The sequence below is a fragment of the Pholis gunnellus genome, assembly GCF_910591455.1.
Source record: "Pholis gunnellus genome assembly, chromosome: 21".
NCBI classification, from domain to species: domain Eukaryota; kingdom Metazoa; phylum Chordata; class Actinopteri; order Perciformes; family Pholidae; genus Pholis; species Pholis gunnellus.
In genome coordinates this window covers 8842638-8860668 of record NC_136548.1, presented here as the reverse complement: position 1 = coordinate 8860668, position 18031 = coordinate 8842638, and the positions used below count along the sequence as shown (strand labels likewise).

The window sequence follows — 18031 nt, the reverse complement described above, 5'->3', positions numbered from 1 at the left end:
TGTGTGTGAGTGAAGGGGGGGAAAAGAGGGGTGGGATTGCACTTATCACTTGACTACTTGAGGAAGCTTTTCTTTTCTTTTGTATTCGTCTCAAATTGGTTTAGTGACTTCAAGTCAATTATTGCAGTGCAACCGAACATCCTGACTTATGTCAAATTTAGTGAACAACTGTGACTTGTTAGTGATACTGGATTTTTTTTTTTTTAAGTTTCTTAAAACCTGGATTTGTGTTTGCTCAGTTTTGACTTTGGTGTGAGAATATCATCTCAGAAAAAAACAACTATATCGGACTTTGCATGACAGTACAGTATCATTTGAATTGCAGAATGATCATGTTGCATCATTTTCCTACTTAATGCTATAGTGTGGAACTCTTAACACTAATAAGCTTTGCTTTTGCAAGTCCTACTGTTTAGGTGTTGAGATTGAAATGTTTTACTGTAAGCAGCAGTCTTTAAGCACTTGGCCCAATCCCTGACCTCTCACTAAAATCAAGTTGTGCCTCAACTGAGTGTAGAATATAAGCATCCATGAAACCTGTGCAGCTAAGAATACACACTGTATAGTATTCAAACCACGCCTTGTGTGTGTGTTTGTATATACGCATGCATGTATAAGTGTATATATGCATGCGTGTATATACGCATGCATGTATACGTATATATATATATATATACATGCATATATATGCATGCCACACAAGACTTCTGTGTTTTGTTTTAAACTTGTACCTTGCTCATTAGCTCTATATGAAATATATATGAATATTTTTTATTTTCATTTGAATGTATAATGTCAAATAAATGAAGTGTTTGGAAATCTTGGACTAATATATTTTGTTTTCTTCAGCACATCCACTCGACCTTTACACTTAAATAAGGGAAAGAAAACCCTTAAAGAAAATGGACAAAAAAATAAACTGGGTTGTAAATCTGTGTTATGCCACCGTCAACTGTAATGAATAAATTATAAGTCTAAATGTATGTATTCAGGGCCATATTTCTCCTGCAACTCTTTTTTTATTTTTCAAAACGATTAATTTTGTGTTGCTGCATCCGGGGGACCGTTAGCGAGCTGACCGTGTCAAATCATGTCTGTCTCTTACTTAATGATTAGTGTGGTGACATACAAATGCAACTGGTCACAGGAAATTAAGCATTTTAACATTCATGGCATCATATACTTTGACATTTTTATGAAAAAAAAGGTTTGGCATACTGTGACATTCTCATTTCATACTATATCACTACTACAATATTATTAGAGCTGCAACAATCCGTCGACTAATCAAGTGGTAGATCGACCAAAAAAGTAATTTTTTAAAAAGTGCTGTTTTCAAACATGGAGATTTCCTGATTTTCAAGAAATCACATTGGACTTTGAAAAACTGGAAAGGATATTTCTCAGTGTTTACTGACCTTTTTAGACCAAACGATTAATTGACAAAATAACATAAAGATAATCATTAATGTCATTATTGATTCCTGTACTAAAATTTCCTATCAAATGTATTTTACTTGGTTGGTATCAGTACCACGTAATTAACAGCATGTAAATAAAAAATTACCAAAACAATTCACGATACAGGTCATGAACAGATAATTAGCTATGCCAACTCGTGTTCTCCATCTCTTCCTCCCTCCTCATTGTGTTTTAAAGCGTCGATCAGTCTGACCCAGAAAGCGTCCTGTTCCTGTGGTTTCTCAGGCCACAGCAGGTAGGTGTTGTTGTGTACGATCTTGCGTAATCGTGTGTAGGGAGACAGACAGTGTTCAGGTATCTCCTCCAGGAACACCAGCAGCAGGACATCACTGCCGTCACACAAAAGCCTCAGACTGGCCAACTGGAACTCCACGGAGCACCACTCACTCTGCAGGAAGTGACGTGTCACCACACAGATGGTGTGGCGAGAGCTGTGAATGGCGGCCTCGATGTTCTCCAGGACAGCAGCGCCGGGCCGGAAGTCTCTGTGGTGAAGGCACAGCCTGAGCCTCGGTTCCCCACCAGCGGGCCTCTCTAGATTGGGCAACAGCTGTTCCATCACCCAGGCCTCGTCCTTGGAGCAGTAGGAGATGAATGCGTCGTACTGGAATTTGGTCCCCGCTGCCCTTCTATGTCCACGTAGTTTTGCCCTCAGGACGAGCAGCAGGTAGCGCAGAGTGGGGCCTTGTGTGTGCCAGGCCAGACACACACATACAAACAACATGTCCGCCACAGAGCAGGCGATGAAGAGAGTGAAGGAAACCTGATCATAGGAGCAGGCCTTATCGTCAAACTGCCACAGGAAGGCAGATCTCCTGTCATTGTCACAGTACATGCTGTACAAGTAGGACACCTAGAGGGAATTTAAGAAAGTTTCTTTTTGTTGGTTTTACAACATACATTAATACTTATCACAGTGTCTCCAGCTATTACCTGTGTATGAGTGTTGTGGATGGCCCAGTTCTTGAACCAGGCATTGTCACAGGTACAGGTAAGTGGGTTTTCTGTAATGTCCAAAGCACGCAATCTGGAAATACATAAATATACACCAATTTAAATTCACACCAAATATCTACATGTCAGTACAGGTAAAGTTGACACAGAAGAGGTAACTAGATTCTAAATTTGTTTCTATTTTAGTGAAGCAAATATGTCTATTTATTTGACAAGTAGAATTAGAAAATCAAAATGTGGTAGAATAGGTGGATTTTGTTACAGTTGGACAGAGCCAGGCTAGCTTGTCCCCTGTTTAAAGACTACTGGATGCAGCTTAATCGTTACCGTACAGACATGAGAGGGGTGCCTCCTGATCTAACTCTTGAAAAGGAAGTGAAATAACGGCATTTCTCAAAATGTTAAACTATACTGCGGCTGTAACACAGTCAGTCTTAAAGCTAGAGTGAAGATACCGGTATCATATGAAACGAAACTACAGTACATAATGAGTCCATTAGCATCATGTCATGCTAGCTTGTCAGGACGGAGGCTGAATAACGCTCCAAAGTTAGGCTACATTTTTGCAAGCGAAGACTTGCATGGCGGGGTCCTTTGACCTCTCACCTCAAGATATGTGAATGAAAATGGGTTCTTTGGGGTCCCTTTACAGACATGCTGCTTAATACTAATCTAATGCAGTTTTGGTTCATGCATACTGGGGTCCCTAAACAGTCTTGGAATTGCATACATCCTAAATTTTAAATCGACTCTTGTCAACTAATGAGCCCAATTGTATCCATGTGTGATGATGTTCGTCCCCAAAGAGGCCATTTCACACAGTAATACTATTTTTTGAACAAACTAGTGACCTAAGGCATTCAGAGGATGAATGGTATATTGACAATCGGGGGGTTTCTGAGCAGTTTCCAGAACAGGCGTGCTCATCTATCTAATTGGTGAAAAATGCAATTCTTGCAGAAATCTCCAAATGTCTTGGATACAAAATGTGTCTGGTTATATTACCATATAGTAGCCCAATCTAGCAACACAAATCAAATGCATCTTCAGGTGTCCAGCTGACCCCCCCCCCCCCCCCATAATAAGCTGTTTGCTAGACATTTCAGTAGCTCTTCTACCTCGGGAGAGCATCCAGCATAGTTTTGTCCACGGTGTGCAGGTGGTTCGACTGGACTTTGAGAACCTCGAGTGTATTATCTGGTGGCATCAGGTTGGCAGGCAGATCATCAAGGTCTGCTCTGAAAAGAGTCAGCTTCTTCAGATTTTTCAGAGGGGACAACACTGTGCTCAGGTTGGTCGTTTTCATAACAACACCAGCTATGTACAGGCGTTTCAAATTGACCAGAGGAACAAAGGCATCGGGATGGAAGTCGAGCAGTTTGCTGTGCCCGATGGCAACAGACCTGAGTCTACGTTGACCTTGGAAGAAATGCGGTCCGATGATACCAATGCCTTTACCCCCGGGACCCTGGTAGTTCATCTCCAGATACTCCAAGGTTGACATAGAAGAAAGACAGATACAAATATGAACAGATTTATACATAAAGTGCATCACTATTTTTATCAATTGACTCTCAAAAAACAAGTCATACCTCCAGAGAAGTAAGGTTTTGGAAAGGGGCTTCATAGGATCTAAAATTGAGGCGGTTGTTGTACAGAACAAATGTCCTCAAATTGATCAGGCCAGACAGAATATATGGTGTCAGCCTCTTGATCCGATTCCCACTTAGGTCCAGGTATCTAATGGACAGATGAGTGTGTTAAATAAATGGACAGTGAGAGAAATGTAGGAAAGGTGAACGCACAATTACATACTCAAGCCTCGTCAGGTCTCGGAAGGTGCCGGCTTCGATGAAATCAATAATGTTTAAGCTGAGGTTGAGCTTCGTGAGCCTCCGTAGCTTACTGAAGGGCTCTTTGGTGATGTATTTCAGCAGGTTGAACTGCAGGTAGAGCTGCTCAAGTCGAGTTAGGGCACTGAATACCTTTGGTGTCAACTCAGTGAGGTCATTTTTCACAAGAGACAGGCGAGTCAGATACTTCAGAGGGACGAACCAGTTGGGGTCAATGTCACGGATTTTGCTTCTGTCAAAGCTTAAGAACGTGAGGTGGGTCAGGCCTTTGAATGTGTCCCTCTGAATGTCGAGCTTGTTATGATTCAGCTGCAGTGTTTTCAGGCCTCGGTAACCGTCAAATGTAGTACGAGATATCTGCTTCAACCCACAGTTGATGAGATAAAGTCTGCTCGTATTACCCCTACCCAGGGACAACTGAGCAACATTCCCAAGGTTTGCATCCTCAATAACAACCATGGGTGGAGTGTCACAGTCCAGCAGGCTGTAGTTAGCCCAAGGTAACCGGGATCCTTTTAAGTCAACCTGTATCAAATTAAATGTAGAGAATAGTTATTTAAAGCTCATTAAAAAAGAAACACTAATATTGCATGAGCAACAAGAGCACATACCTCAACTTTCTCAAGCTGGTCCATTCCTTGTAACAGTCCACAGATAGTCAGTGGAGATTTCTCCACAAACAAAGAAAACGCAACCCAAGAGAGATTTTTCTTTGTCTCCGCCAAGAGTCCCACCAGCAATTCTGCTTCAACTCCCTGACAAAGCAGACTCTTCAGCCTAGGGTTGGAGGCAAAAACATCAGCCTGCAGCTCCAGTTTTGAGTTGTTGGACAGCTTGATGTACTCGAGGGCAGGGAAACAGCTCACATTAACCGTCAGGATGTTGTTTGCGAAAAGGTCGAGCCGCAAAAGAGTGGAGGATCCACCAGAGTCCCCACAGCTGAAGGCCTTGAGCATGTTCAGGGACAGATTGACTTCTTGAATGGCTGGAAGGGACTTAAAGATACTCTGAGAGATTGTTGCAAGTACGTTGTGGGTCAGAAGCAGAGTTTGTAGCCTGGTGAGTCCATCAAAGGCATTGGAGTGAATGTGTGAGATGTTGTTGCAGGTGAGGTTGAGACATTCCAGGACACCCAGGCCTCTGAATTCTCCTCCTTTTAGAGAGACCAGCTGGTTCTGGCTCAGGTCCAGGCGTTTAAGCCCAAGCATCTGACTGAATGACCCAGGTGGGATGACCCTGATCTTGTTCTTGGACAGGTTGATGGCTGTTATGTTATCTGGTATCATGCTAACAACTTCAGAGAGGTTAGCGATGTTCTTGTTGAAGCACCATATAACGTCTGTCTTGGGGAAGTTCAGAGAGCAGCCTTTAAAGCCAAAACCACAGCAGGCCGAGGTGTTGAGCAGAAGCAGGAAGAGGACAGAGAGCATCATCTTTACTTGACAGCTACTTTTGCACAGACCAGAGGTCAGTCCAAAGCAATCTAAAAATATGTTAAGATAGAAAAGCAAATGAGGAAGTTAATGGGGAACACAATCTCACAAAGTAGCTGTTAAGAGACAAAAGCATTTTAACCTACAATAGCTCATTATTTGGGCTTCTTGGTGGCAAACAAGTTGCCGCTCTGTTACATGCCTCACCCTAGTCACCAGCTCATCACTAAAAACAAGGAACTTTGGCCTAAAGCAACGCTACAAGTAAAGTTGTGGAAAAGTGGGGGAAACTCACTATAACGCTCTGTAAAGCTGAGGGGAGCACAGATATTGGGGATAATTGTAAAACTGCAAAACATAAGGCACTTTAATGAATACAGCGTGAAGATAGTAGACGTGACCATGAGTGGAAGTACTCAATTACATTTCTTTCTGTTGTGATAAAGTTTTTGAAATTAAAAATGTATTTCAATTTCAAGTGTAGTTCGATTTATCTACATTGCTACATTTTAAATAACATCCACTCTCCAAAAATACTGCTTCAATCATTACTTAACAATATGAGGAGCCATATCTGCCGTTAATGGAGAGTCCAACAACTAATCAGGCCTTACATTGTAACAATTGTTATTTTGATCCAATAAAAACCTTTTACCTCTCTGCCCTCCATAATTACATTGGGGGAAAACAAATACATTTGATAATTTTAAAATGAATGTGACAACTTTAACAGAGTTAAGTGTAAAAGACCTATGTTCCTCTTTTACTATTCGCACTATGTTCTTCTTCTTACATACAGTACTGCATTACGTCTTCTACACCAACTCCGTTACCTTGTGCATTGAATCTAAATGAACTTGAATGTAGTCTACATTTGAGTATTCTGACTGCATGTTCCAACCCTGACATTATTAAAATATTAGAACGTACCATTTAATGCTCCTCTTATGTGGCTTTCATTTCTGCAACTGCACTTCCTATTTTAACTGGCAGCTTCTTTGCATGTCTAAGTTAATCTAAAGCTTTTTGAGGAAGGATTTTGTCATCAGACGACGTAGCTTTAAATCTTTTCTCCACATGAGGGAGCTATCTACTTGGATTTTAGTGAAGCTACAACTGAGCGAGTACAATACTTTTCCTGTCTAAAACATCGAAATTGGCATTTAGTAAACCCTTAAACCAGTCAGATAAAATTCCAACATTTACATTTTTTCCAGGAGACTCACCTTAAAGAGTCCCCAGGTGATACGAAACCGTTGTGTTGTTGCCTTTAAACACAAGGACTGTAAAACTCAAGATGAATACTGACACATGTTTAATCATTTTAAAGCCAATGAAATGTTTCCAGCATGTTTATCTACTTTTTCCCTTTTGTTAAAGTAAATTCAAATTATTTGCATATATCTGCTTGAATAACCGAATGGTTTATATTGAACATATCCAGTCTGAGCATCCACTGTGGGCTCTTCTGGTCAAGGCAGCTGACCTTTGCCGCTGTGTCTTGACTGTGACGGTGGTGAAGGGGCCAGCGGACGTGGGGCGGCCCAGCGCTCAGTGCCCATCCTGGGGGCGACAGGTAGTCCTCCATATAGTCCAAGCGGAGCTCGGCCCTGGGGCCCTGACCTTTGCAGGAGGGCTACTTGATCCACGAGGAGAGGCACAGGTGACCCCGCTGATGGCAATTTAGCTTAAGGAGCTGCTTCACCTTTAGCACATCCACCCGAATGTGTCAGGACAGATACAGGAGAGTCAGGTGGTGCTGCCACTATGAGTCTGTTTGTCTCTAATTTAGACTTTAAATGATAGTGATGATGACATTTTGCCTCGTGGCTTTTCATAATTGGACTGAACGACAAAAAAAAAAGTTAGTTTGTTCCCATTTTCCCTTTTATTGGTAATAAAACAGTCTTTTTTGTTTTTTACTCAGTTTATTCAGAGAAATACAGTGTGTATAATGCAATTTATTGTCATCAAGTGAAATGATGCAGTCCAACATGACATCATCCATATAAAACCATTTACCCGTCAAAACGTTTTACTTACATTTACTGTAATTACAATATTTACAAATCCATTCAAAGGTTCGTCTCTCAACATGATTTCAATGGACTTAATTGTTGAAATGATCCTGATGGAAGTTGCTGTTAAGTGCTGATGTTACATTTTTAAATATTTTTTTAGGAGAATCTTGTAACAATCAAGGTCCATAGTGCATTTGTAAGACTTTTTTTTTTGTGTCATTATTCCCTGTTTGTCTTATAAGGTGCAAAATGTTTGAGGTTGTTGCGAAGTTGCGAGGGTAAGAGTGACAGTCCTCCTCCAGCCAGTGCAAATCCATGGCATGCCAGTAATAATGAATGCATGGAGTCAGTTATATTACAGTCAGATGAGTAGAAGTTCAATTGTCGGTAGCTGTCAAAGGGCTCGGGGGACACTGGGCCTCTAGTCGCTGCATGGACGGGGGTCTCTTTGGGGTTTTGGCAGAGGAAGGGATGTCGGTGAAAACCACTGATCGGCCGTCTGCGCAAAGCAGGACGCTGGAGTCTGCCTCACACTTGGTGGTTCTGCTCGGCCATGAGGCCTCGGCAGAACTGGGCCTCATGCCGAGACCGCCGGTAGAGAGAACCTCTGTGTTCACCACCGACGCCTGACTCATCTTGATCAGCATGTCCAACGACTGCTTTCGACTCTCCAACGAAGCCTTCATTGCATTTCTCTCGCCCTCATTCTCCTCTTCCTCCTTTTTCTCCTCCAGTTCCTCGTCCTCGTCCTCTGTCTCTGTCGTGTTGTCTTTAAGGCCGCCGTCCTCTCTCATGCCGCGGTTGCCAAGCAAATCTGTCGAGTCCCTCTTAACTGACAGGTCGAGAGGCCCGTCGCTCTGGCGAGACGTCCGCTCCAGCGCCTGGTGGATGTGGGAGAGCTCACTGCGGATTTTGCCCAGGTGTTCCCAGAGGTGGCGCTGGGCGGGAAGGTCTTCCTTCTCCAGGTGGGAGATTTTGCACTCAGCCTCCTGATACTCCTGCAAGGCCTTGGAGAGGTCACTGAGGAGAGCAGTCACTGACTCTGAAGTTCCCTCCCCCATTGCTCGGGCAGCAGTCGGGTCATGGCTGTTGGGTCCCCCACAGTTAGAAAGAGAGGAGGTTTCACTGTTGGGGCTGGTGAGAGGGTCGTTGTACCACAGTTCCGTGGGCCGGGTCGGTCGCTGAGCATCCTGTAAGCTGAGAATGGGAGAAAGCAATGGCTTATTGAGACGACAGTATAACAAAATGAAATACCTCTACAGTTGTTCCCCGTAGATAACTAGCCTAACTGGCTCTACTTGGTTTTAATACTCACAATATTTTTTTTAACAACAAAAGAACACTTTAAGGAAATCTTTACCTTCCATGGAAGAGAAGTTTTTCCGCTGCCATATTAAGAGTTGATGCAGTCTGAATATTCTTCAAAAGGTCCAAACTGAATCCCCCCATGGCCGGCTTCTTCTCCACAGGTGCCTCATGGTTCCCCAGTGGGGCACCTGTCCTCTTGAGGCCCCAGCTTGCTTTGCCTTCCTTGGCTATAGCCTGCATTTTGTCCCCCACCCTGTAGCCCTGTTCGGGGGAGTCTCTCTGAGGTGACACCCAGCCAGCGGGGGAGACTGCGGCAGTCCCTGGCCGCAAAGCAGGCACTTTCCACAGATTGACTTTGGGCTGGAAGCCAGACAGAGGATTCGCTTCTAGACTGTTGATGGACGTCTTGAGCGCTTTGCCGGCATCACTCTGACTGGAGGCCGGTCCGAACGTATGCTCACACAGAAAGGGGTAGTAGAGGCGAGGGGGGATCAGAGCTCTGTCTGTGTGGGTGCTGGAGGCTGGGTGCATCAGCTGAGCGGCCGACGCAAGGAAGGGAAACTGGGCAAGCTGCGCGTGGGTCTGGGCGGTGACACCCGCGGCAGCAGTGGGCATAGCTGAGTTCATGTAGGAGAAGAGGCTGGGGCTGATGGGGTAGCCCACCCCGAGCAGTGACAAGTTGAGTCCAGTGGGATCCTGGTAATCCACCAGGTTTGGCGGAGGAGGATAACAGGGGATTGAACTACTCACTCGGGGCTGAGCACCTTCAGCTTTGGCCTTAGAGTGGCTGGACGCCAACAGCCGCCACTGCTCCGACAGCAGACTAGGAGCTGTCAGATATGTCTTAGATAGTTTGTAGTGTTTCAGCTGGGCCTCTACTTCTACTGAGCGCGCTCGTAAAAGCTGATCTTCCAGGGAGAGCATGTCAGCCATCAGAAGCTCTGACTCTGGCTGTTTCATTTTCCTGGTAGCGTCTCCTCTGTTGCGGTCACTGGAGCTCTCTTTTGTTAGCCCAGTGACCTCCGGTCCCTCTCCTCGTCCTCCCTCTTCTCCATCTTCTGGTCCCTGGCTTTCCCTGTCTTCACCTTCCTCCTCAGCGGCCCTTCGTTGCCTTTGTCCCTCCTCAGTCCGTGTCACCTGCTCGAGTCCATCTTTCCCGGTAGCTTGATGGCCATGTGCCTGCTGAAAGGGTCGTAGCTGTTCTGGGTGCAGGATGTTGCCCTTTTTATACGGCCAGTCTGACTCTATTAGCAGAGAAAGGGAGTTCTTGCACAGGCTGTACTTCATATGGTTGTACAGGTGGGACTTCTCCATGCAGGTAAAGGGGCACTGGAAGCATTTGTAGTTGTAGGGTTTGCCCCATGGCCGGGGAATATAGTGAGGCTTCTTAGGCTTGCGCTCCTTGTGTTTGCTGGCAGACGTCACTTTACAAGCGTCGTCTTTCGACATGATTGAGTCTTGATATTTATGAAGATTGTGTGGTTGTATTTAAATGATGATGATTCAAGATATATGTTTAGATTTGATATCTTTTGTGCCAGGGTTCATTTCATAGTTTTTCCCTCAGTTTGGTAAGGTAGATGAAAAAGAGCATGTATGGCACCTGTGAACACACAAGACAGTTCTGTATGAATAAAGGTGAAAACAGCAAAACATCAACTGATCAGAGACAACAAAATGACAGATTTCCTATTTGATGTATATGTATACAAAACAGGAGACAGCTTGCAGAAATGTAGCTCTGTAAGAAATCTAAATATCCGAGCTAAAGTCATGTGTGCACTGAAGGGTGGTATGTATCATTATGCACACATGTGTGTTAGGAGAGCACATTTGTTGTCTGCCTAAGCTGAGGGTTGCCACTAACCTAACTGCAGGGAGGCCCACACTGCTCTGCTCTCATTGTACCTGCCACTACTCATTAGTTCCAGTGCAGCACCAGGCGCTAGCAGGGTCCAGGGCTGGGGGGGGGCAAACGGGGGCCGTCACGGGGGACTAAGCACCTGTGCAGGGGGCCCTCACAACACTAACAGGCCTGCTTGAGCTCAGGGCCTGACCCCTCGAAGGCCGGCTACAGGCGCGGTGTGGACAGGCCGAGGGTTGCAGGTATTTAACGAAGAGGAGTCGGGGGTTTGAGGCCTGGTTCCTAATGAGAGCCTGGCGTCATGCCTATAGGGCGTCATTAGTGCCAGGAAGGGGATCTGGGTCAGGACACGGTGCATAAGTTCGACTGCTCTCCTGAACTCTGTCTCTGTAATTTAGAGTTGTGTCACACTTTATCAATCAATAAGCAATAATAGCATGTATTACATTTTAATGAAAAGACATGTTTTCTCTTTATCTAATTTTAAAATGCTTTAATTATTGTAATGGGTTATTATTTTGTAATTTGATGTGTCTCATAACATTAGTTTAAAACCCCTCGCCATCAATACATCTAGTAGACATTTTAATTAATTTATCATTTTTAACATGATTGTATTTTGTCTTTCTTACATCAATAAATGTGTAGCAAACAGCTTGCATAGCTGACATTCATATATTTAAAGAGGGCTACTATTTGCACCTTTCAATTTACTCTGAAACTGTGTCAAAATACTTTCTCTCTCGCCTTTTATATTTCTGTACTTCTTCATCATCCATGAGCATTAGCTTAATTAATATCTCTCTCTTCTCTAATCCCCTAAACAAATTTAAATACCCTGCGATAAATGTGTTTTTTTTATCCGTTAAACTACAGAAACTTTGTGATCTTTTTATACTTTAAGCCAGGCCGATGGGTGAACCCTCCGGTGAAAGAAGATGCGGGGAGTGTGCTCCTCAACTTAAAACGCTTTGAGGCTTTTATTTTGTCTTTTTTTCCCCCAGGTCATTCAAAGATGAAAGTCTGTGTGATGTTCAGTCCAAGTTGAAGTAAAGATAAACTTCACCAACCAATCTTTTTCTGTCTTGCACAGACGGCTCATGACAAAGTTTTGATTTAAAGGCCAGTGAAGCAAACACAGGTGATGGATGGCCGGTTATACTGAGAGACAGCAGACAACCTCATCTATAAAAGCCACAGCACGAAGGGTGATGATGAAAGATGCAGTGAGTCTAACACAGCATGGCAGGCTGTTGCCAACTGCTCTCCCAATTGGACCCTAAGAATTGGCCCGTTTTGTGGCTGACCATTTGATTGGCTCACTTGTCCGCCCCGGGGCTCTGACCTGAGCTTTGAGCTCATAATGGAACCTAACAGCTGCTGCTACGATCCAATCAATAAAAATCATTTTTACAGTAGTTTTTTTTTTCCTCTTCTGGCCACTGCTATCCGCTTGCCTCTCCACTGACTGTGCACTTTGGCCCCCCGCCTCCCCATATACAAACCCTGCGGTCTTGTTTTAAGCTTTTAGGGCTGATGATCAAACAAGCCTAACCGCTTGAACATCTATTGTTCCAATTAAGGAGGTTCACCACACTAAAAGCTTTGACAAGTTACATGCAACAGCAACCACACCACTGACAGACTATCGGACAGGCTGTTTGTGAGTAAATGCACACAACGACTGTGTAACTGAAATAGTTTTTAATCATTTATAAATTCATACTTTACCTTGTAATGATGAAGATTTGGTTTTCTGGAAAATAAGAAAGAGGTTTAAAATGTATTGTCATTTTTTATCTCCGTTTCATTTTCAATATAATAACAAATGTCCTTTTAGCTCAAATTTCAACCAAACAATGACAAAAAAAACATTGTTCTACAAACAAAATAAATGTATTGTATGCATGAATAGACACATTATTTTCTGCTGTTAAAATTTGACAAACAAACATCAGATGATGCGGCAGCTGATAAGTTTTTAGGGTTACGGAAATTGCATTATAATTACATTTAATAATGCTAAATTGCATGTGTAAAATTAGTGGCAATGCAGTGTATAATTTTAACTTCGAAAGTCTGTATATAGAAATAATAAAACTGTGTTTTTATAAAATGGTGTGACCCCATTCAGCATGAGAAATGAACAATCAAATTGCATTGAAAATAAAACTTTAAATGTATCCTTTTACGTTTCAAAATCTATTAACATAAAATAAATACAACAAAAGCATTTTCTTAACGTGTGCAAAAACACAAAGTACATACAAGTTCCTTCATAAACTATCACTTAATCTTAACGAACTAACCTGCTTGCTCGCCACCATCTACTTGAAAGTAGAGAAGGAATGTATTCATCCGTTACCTCGAGAGCGTCCCGGTGTGGCTGGCTGTCACTCCACTGCAGTGGCACTGAGAGGGCAGCGCGTCCCGCTCAAATAGGAGCGCAGGAGCGAGTGTGGATATATATATTGACTGGGAGCATTGCCCGCAGGCACTACAATACAGCCGCTCCCCCCCTCCCCTCACTCCCGTCCCTCTCCTCCCTCTCTCCCCCTCTGAATTGTCAAACGTGGTCTCTACCTTGCAGCCAGGATGCAATAAAACAACTTAGACTATATCGGCAAAGGTTAGGTCGGTGATGGTTTCTCGTTAACACGGAGTGTGGACATTTTTTCTGGGTTAATTCCTCTATTATGAGGATTTTTAAGGTAGATCATTGTTTGTTTTTGTTGTTCTTAAAACAAATGCTTTGCCCTGAATGCTGAAACAACTAAGAGTTAAATTAGCTACATGCTGTGTTGGTCTGATTATTAGCAGCATCAAGGTGAGGAACAGAGATAAGTGATTGTTGTAGTCCAGCGTTCATTTTAAAGATTATACAGGAAACAGCAGAGATAAGAGGTAAGCTCTTACATGTGAATTAATATGTCAACACCTGACATCACATCATCATAAAACAAAATCCTGAAAAACAATTTCTTATTAATAATTTCTTGTTTTCAATCAACTTGCACAGGAAATGATTCCATAATGAAAATTACATCCGTATCAGAAAATGCTCATAGCAGGAGGACTTCCAGCAAAGATGGAAAAAGAAATACTCATAATTGTCATTGTTTGAATTAGTTCTCCAAATATTGCAAGAAAAAATGTACTTAGTATAAATCAGAGAGCATCTCTTGCTTCTGCTGCACTGAAATACACTGTTAAGCATATACAGACTATTCTCCCCAAATGTCGCCATCCATTCTTACTCACTACATCTGACTTTGTAATTTGCAATGCATTAAAATAATGGCACACCAGATAGAACTGTGAATTATTTTGCTTATTCGTGTGTTTGAAAGATAAAGGTGTGTGTGTGTGTGTGTGTGTCTGCTCTTGTGCCTGCATGTCTCTTCTATGACTGTCTAACACAGTAATTATGATTGTGTTTTTTTTCTATTTCAATTCCCGTGCATCACCAACAACCTGCAGGCAGCTGGGAGTTGAGGGGTGTCAGGCATTTGGAGCAGCGTCCCTCAGAAGGAAATGATTAGCGCAGTGGCACAGGGCACTGGATGGGTTACTGACATGAGCTATAAGATCGCATCTACAACCGATGACTGACATGTGCGTCTTCTTTTTTTGCCCTCTACCACTTTACCTGCCCTTATTTTGCATCCCTTTGTCTCCCACTCACTCCTCATCTCCTACCCCCTTCCTCTTTCTTTTCTCTTACGCGTTTTCTAAATTGAACCACAACCTCTCAATCTCCACAATCTCCCCTTCTTTCTTGGGTCAACTCCAGGTTCTTCATTTCTCTCCTCTGGCTGGGTGGGAAGCGCACATGCAAGCCCCTTTGAGAAATGTCAGCGTCCGTGTGCTGGGAAAGTCGGGGGCCCTTCACGAGCCATCAGACCCGCTGTCACACCGAGGCGGCCAAATGGAGACTGACAGGCCACTCCATAGAGCCTAACCATCTGTACCAAATGTGACAACAGGGGAAAGAGGATGTCTGGCAAATCAGCAGGAACGACAGGAGCGAACTGTGACATGGAGGAGGGAGAGAGAGAGAGAGAGAGAGAGAGAGAGAGAGAGAGAGAGAGAGAGAGGCAAGATCCTCCGCGCGGGCACATGGAAGATGGTGTCAGTTATTTTATTTTTTTCCTCCAACTACAGAGACACTCAGGAGACAATGTCAGTTTCTCCTGTTAAGTGTAAGAGTGTTAAGTGAGGACTTACTCCTTTAGTGCTGCCACTTCTTTTAGCCTTTGTTGTCAAATTTGGTGGAAAGATTGTTGGTTTTCGAGGTGTGAAATGTTTTAGCCTGCATACAGTCTAACATTCTGAGCCAACACTATCTTGCAAGGATTTCTTCAAGCTCTTAGAAAATCATTCAGAATTAAAGGTCTAAAAGTTTCCATATACAAAGAAGTCAAGCTGAATGTAACAGAACCACAGGAACATTCTTTATGATTGAGGGGTTTGAAGGGCATCATCCCCATTAATCAAGTGAATGATTGTGAATAAAAGTAGTATTGTATTGCTTATAATAAAGACACATGACCATCAAGGACATACTGGACTGTAAAGTACATCTCATTAGGTAAAAAGTTAAGATTAGACCTGCATCATCGGGCTTGATTAAACACGTTAAAGAGGGCATACATATATACACATAAAATGTGTATATATATATATATATATATATTACAACCAGACCTCAACACACACACACACACACACACACACACACACAGAGTTAGTTAAGAGACATGCGTTCATTTTGACATGCTGTTGTGTTACGAATGCTACTCTCACATTCAAACATATTACCCTTTTTGTCGAGCTTCACATTGGTTTCCGTAAACAGGCCCAATGTTAACATAAAAGGTGGCGCTGCCAAGTGAGTGTATTGATCAGGCCACGGTTTATTCAATTATAAGCACATCGAGCCCGGCACCACAAGGGGACTTAAATGGTCTTAAGTTGGTCAATTAAAGCTTTATGTATCTATCCTATGTATCTATATGAAAATAGCAAAAACAACACAATTATTGGCCGATACATGACGTGGCTGTTGCGCCAGGACCATGGACAGTGCTGTTTGGACGGTGCCGGCGTGACATAAGCACCCCTACAAACTACAGAGTACTGAAAGAAAGGGAGCGGTGGAGAATGATTGACAGACAGCTTTTCTTTGCCTGCTTGCTTTTGCGTGGTTGTAAATAGAACTTGCGGCTCTATATTAGAAGGGAAACCACAGGGGAGTGAAGCGACAGTCAACAAGAGAGAGACTTCAATTTAGAACAATTTGCTCTCTCTCTTAGTAGGCCCTGTTTGTGTTTACAGTGTAGGGGGGGGGGGGGGGGGGGGGGGGCACTGCAGCTCTGTCAGCGAGTCAGGCCCCCTGAGGCCCAGACATGGACAGTATTTTGTGACAATTGATGAATGTTGTCTGGCTTTTTGTTTGCTCTGTTTTTATACCCCAAGTTCAAAAAACAATTTCCAAAAAGTCCAAATGCAAACTTCAGTGTTTTATCTTCAGCAGGAAAAGTAGGAATGTGAAGAAGCTGAGACTTGCAGTGCGAACACAGAAGTCTCCTGGCGAGTTAAGAGAGTTGAGGGTCCTTATGGAGCGGCATCTGGGGAGGCTGACAGGAGCACTCTATTACCACTCAGAGAAAGGAACCTGAGGGCTGCAACACCACCGCTAGCAGGAAGATCCAGCTGTGCAGATGCCTCCGAACACACACATAGACACACAAACAGACCCATGCAAATGAAGATACAATCTACGTGCACCCACCATCTGAAAAAAGTGGACTGTATGAAGTGATAAAAAGATACACAGATAGGAGGATGGATGACTAAACAGCGACCCCTAACCCAGGGTGAGTCTTTCCACTGCCTGAGCTTTAGGCCTGAGGTGGAATAGCTAACAGCTCCTCTCTTAGTCTGTGCTGCTGGGCACATTAACTAAACTCATATCGCTCTCAGCCACTATCAATTATTCACCAACCCCCTCCCTTCTTCCCCCTTCTTCCCCCTTCTTCCCCCCCCCCCCCCGTTTTCAAAAGGAGAACAACTCCAAAAGCCATTCCAAGCCACGGTGACAAAACAACCTCACGCCCTTGGTGACTTCCTCTAATTTTCTTTAGCACCTAGTGTGTTTTACGCCTTAAAATTATCATTGTAATCAGAATATTATTCTTTAACTTGCTAAGAGCTGTCTTGCATCATTTTTGCAATAATATAGTATAAATACACTGCAGCTGCTCGACGTATAATTGAGCTTGCTTTTCACGAGGCACTTCAGCAGTCCCGGAGCAAGTGGAGCTTCAGTGTTTTGCTCAAGGACACTTCAGCAGGACAGAACCTCACCAACAGAGGCTCACAGCCTCTCAAGCTGATTGGCCTCCGAAACTTGAATGAGAAAAAGCCTTTTGGAAAAAAAAGGATCAGACGGCTGTAGTGTGCAAAATGCAGAGTACGGATTGCTGCGCAAACTAAACGAACTACTTCGCTGTGATTGGACTGACGTTTCAGTTTTCTTAACGATACCTATGACATATCCGCGCCTGACATTGTGAGGTTTTCATGAAGCAGTACCCAACTTTTGTTAAGAAGTAGCTCACGATTTTGTAAAATACTATTCGAAGGAGCAGATTGATGCCACTCTCATGTTTCTCCTTTAAATATAAAGGTGATGCAGCAGCTTAGTTTATAGCATAAAGACTGGAATTGGGGAAACAGCTAGACTGGCTCTATCCTGTGGTAAAACAAATCCATCAACCAGCACCACTCATGCTCAGAGGTTCACATCTTGCATCAGAGCCTCAGCCTGGCAAGTCACTACTGCCGCACATAACCTACATGTAAATCAGTGAGCTTTTGGAGGTGCTGGTAGATGGATTTGTCACCTCTGGACAGAACCAGGCCAGCTGTTTTCAGTCTTTGTGCTAAGCTAACAGAATGCTGATCATATTTAACAGACAGATACGGGATTGGTATGGACCTTTTCATTTACTCTTGGCAAGAAAGTGAATAAGCATCATTCCCAAAACTATTCCTTTTAAAAGGTCATTGATGTCTTCTAAGTTATCAGAAGCGCTTTGAACATCCAAAAGT

The 18031-nt window shown here is 43.3% G+C and overlaps 2 protein-coding genes across 2 annotated transcripts; both read right to left on the bottom strand.

The window, feature by feature from the left end:
* Positions 1-1051: 1051 nt before the first annotated feature.
* Positions 1052-5722, bottom strand: LOC306713241 (uncharacterized protein; the record flags this gene model as incomplete). Its single annotated transcript, XM_079182889.1, has 6 exons — positions 1052-2335; positions 2416-2509; positions 3555-3925; positions 4029-4176; positions 4252-4814; positions 4901-5722. 6 exons carry the CDS (start codon positions 5720-5722, stop codon positions 1607-1609), a joined length of 2727 nt encoding a protein of 908 aa, XP_079039015.1. The 3' UTR covers positions 1052-1606.
* Positions 5723-8120: 2398 nt separating this feature from the next.
* Positions 8121-10500, bottom strand: prr35 (proline rich 35; the record flags this gene model as incomplete). The annotated part of the gene is made up of 2 exons (XM_079183132.1): positions 8121-8940; positions 9104-10500. 2 exons carry the CDS (start codon positions 10498-10500, stop codon positions 8121-8123), a joined length of 2217 nt encoding a protein of 738 aa, XP_079039258.1.
* Positions 10501-18031: the final 7531 nt, after the last annotated feature.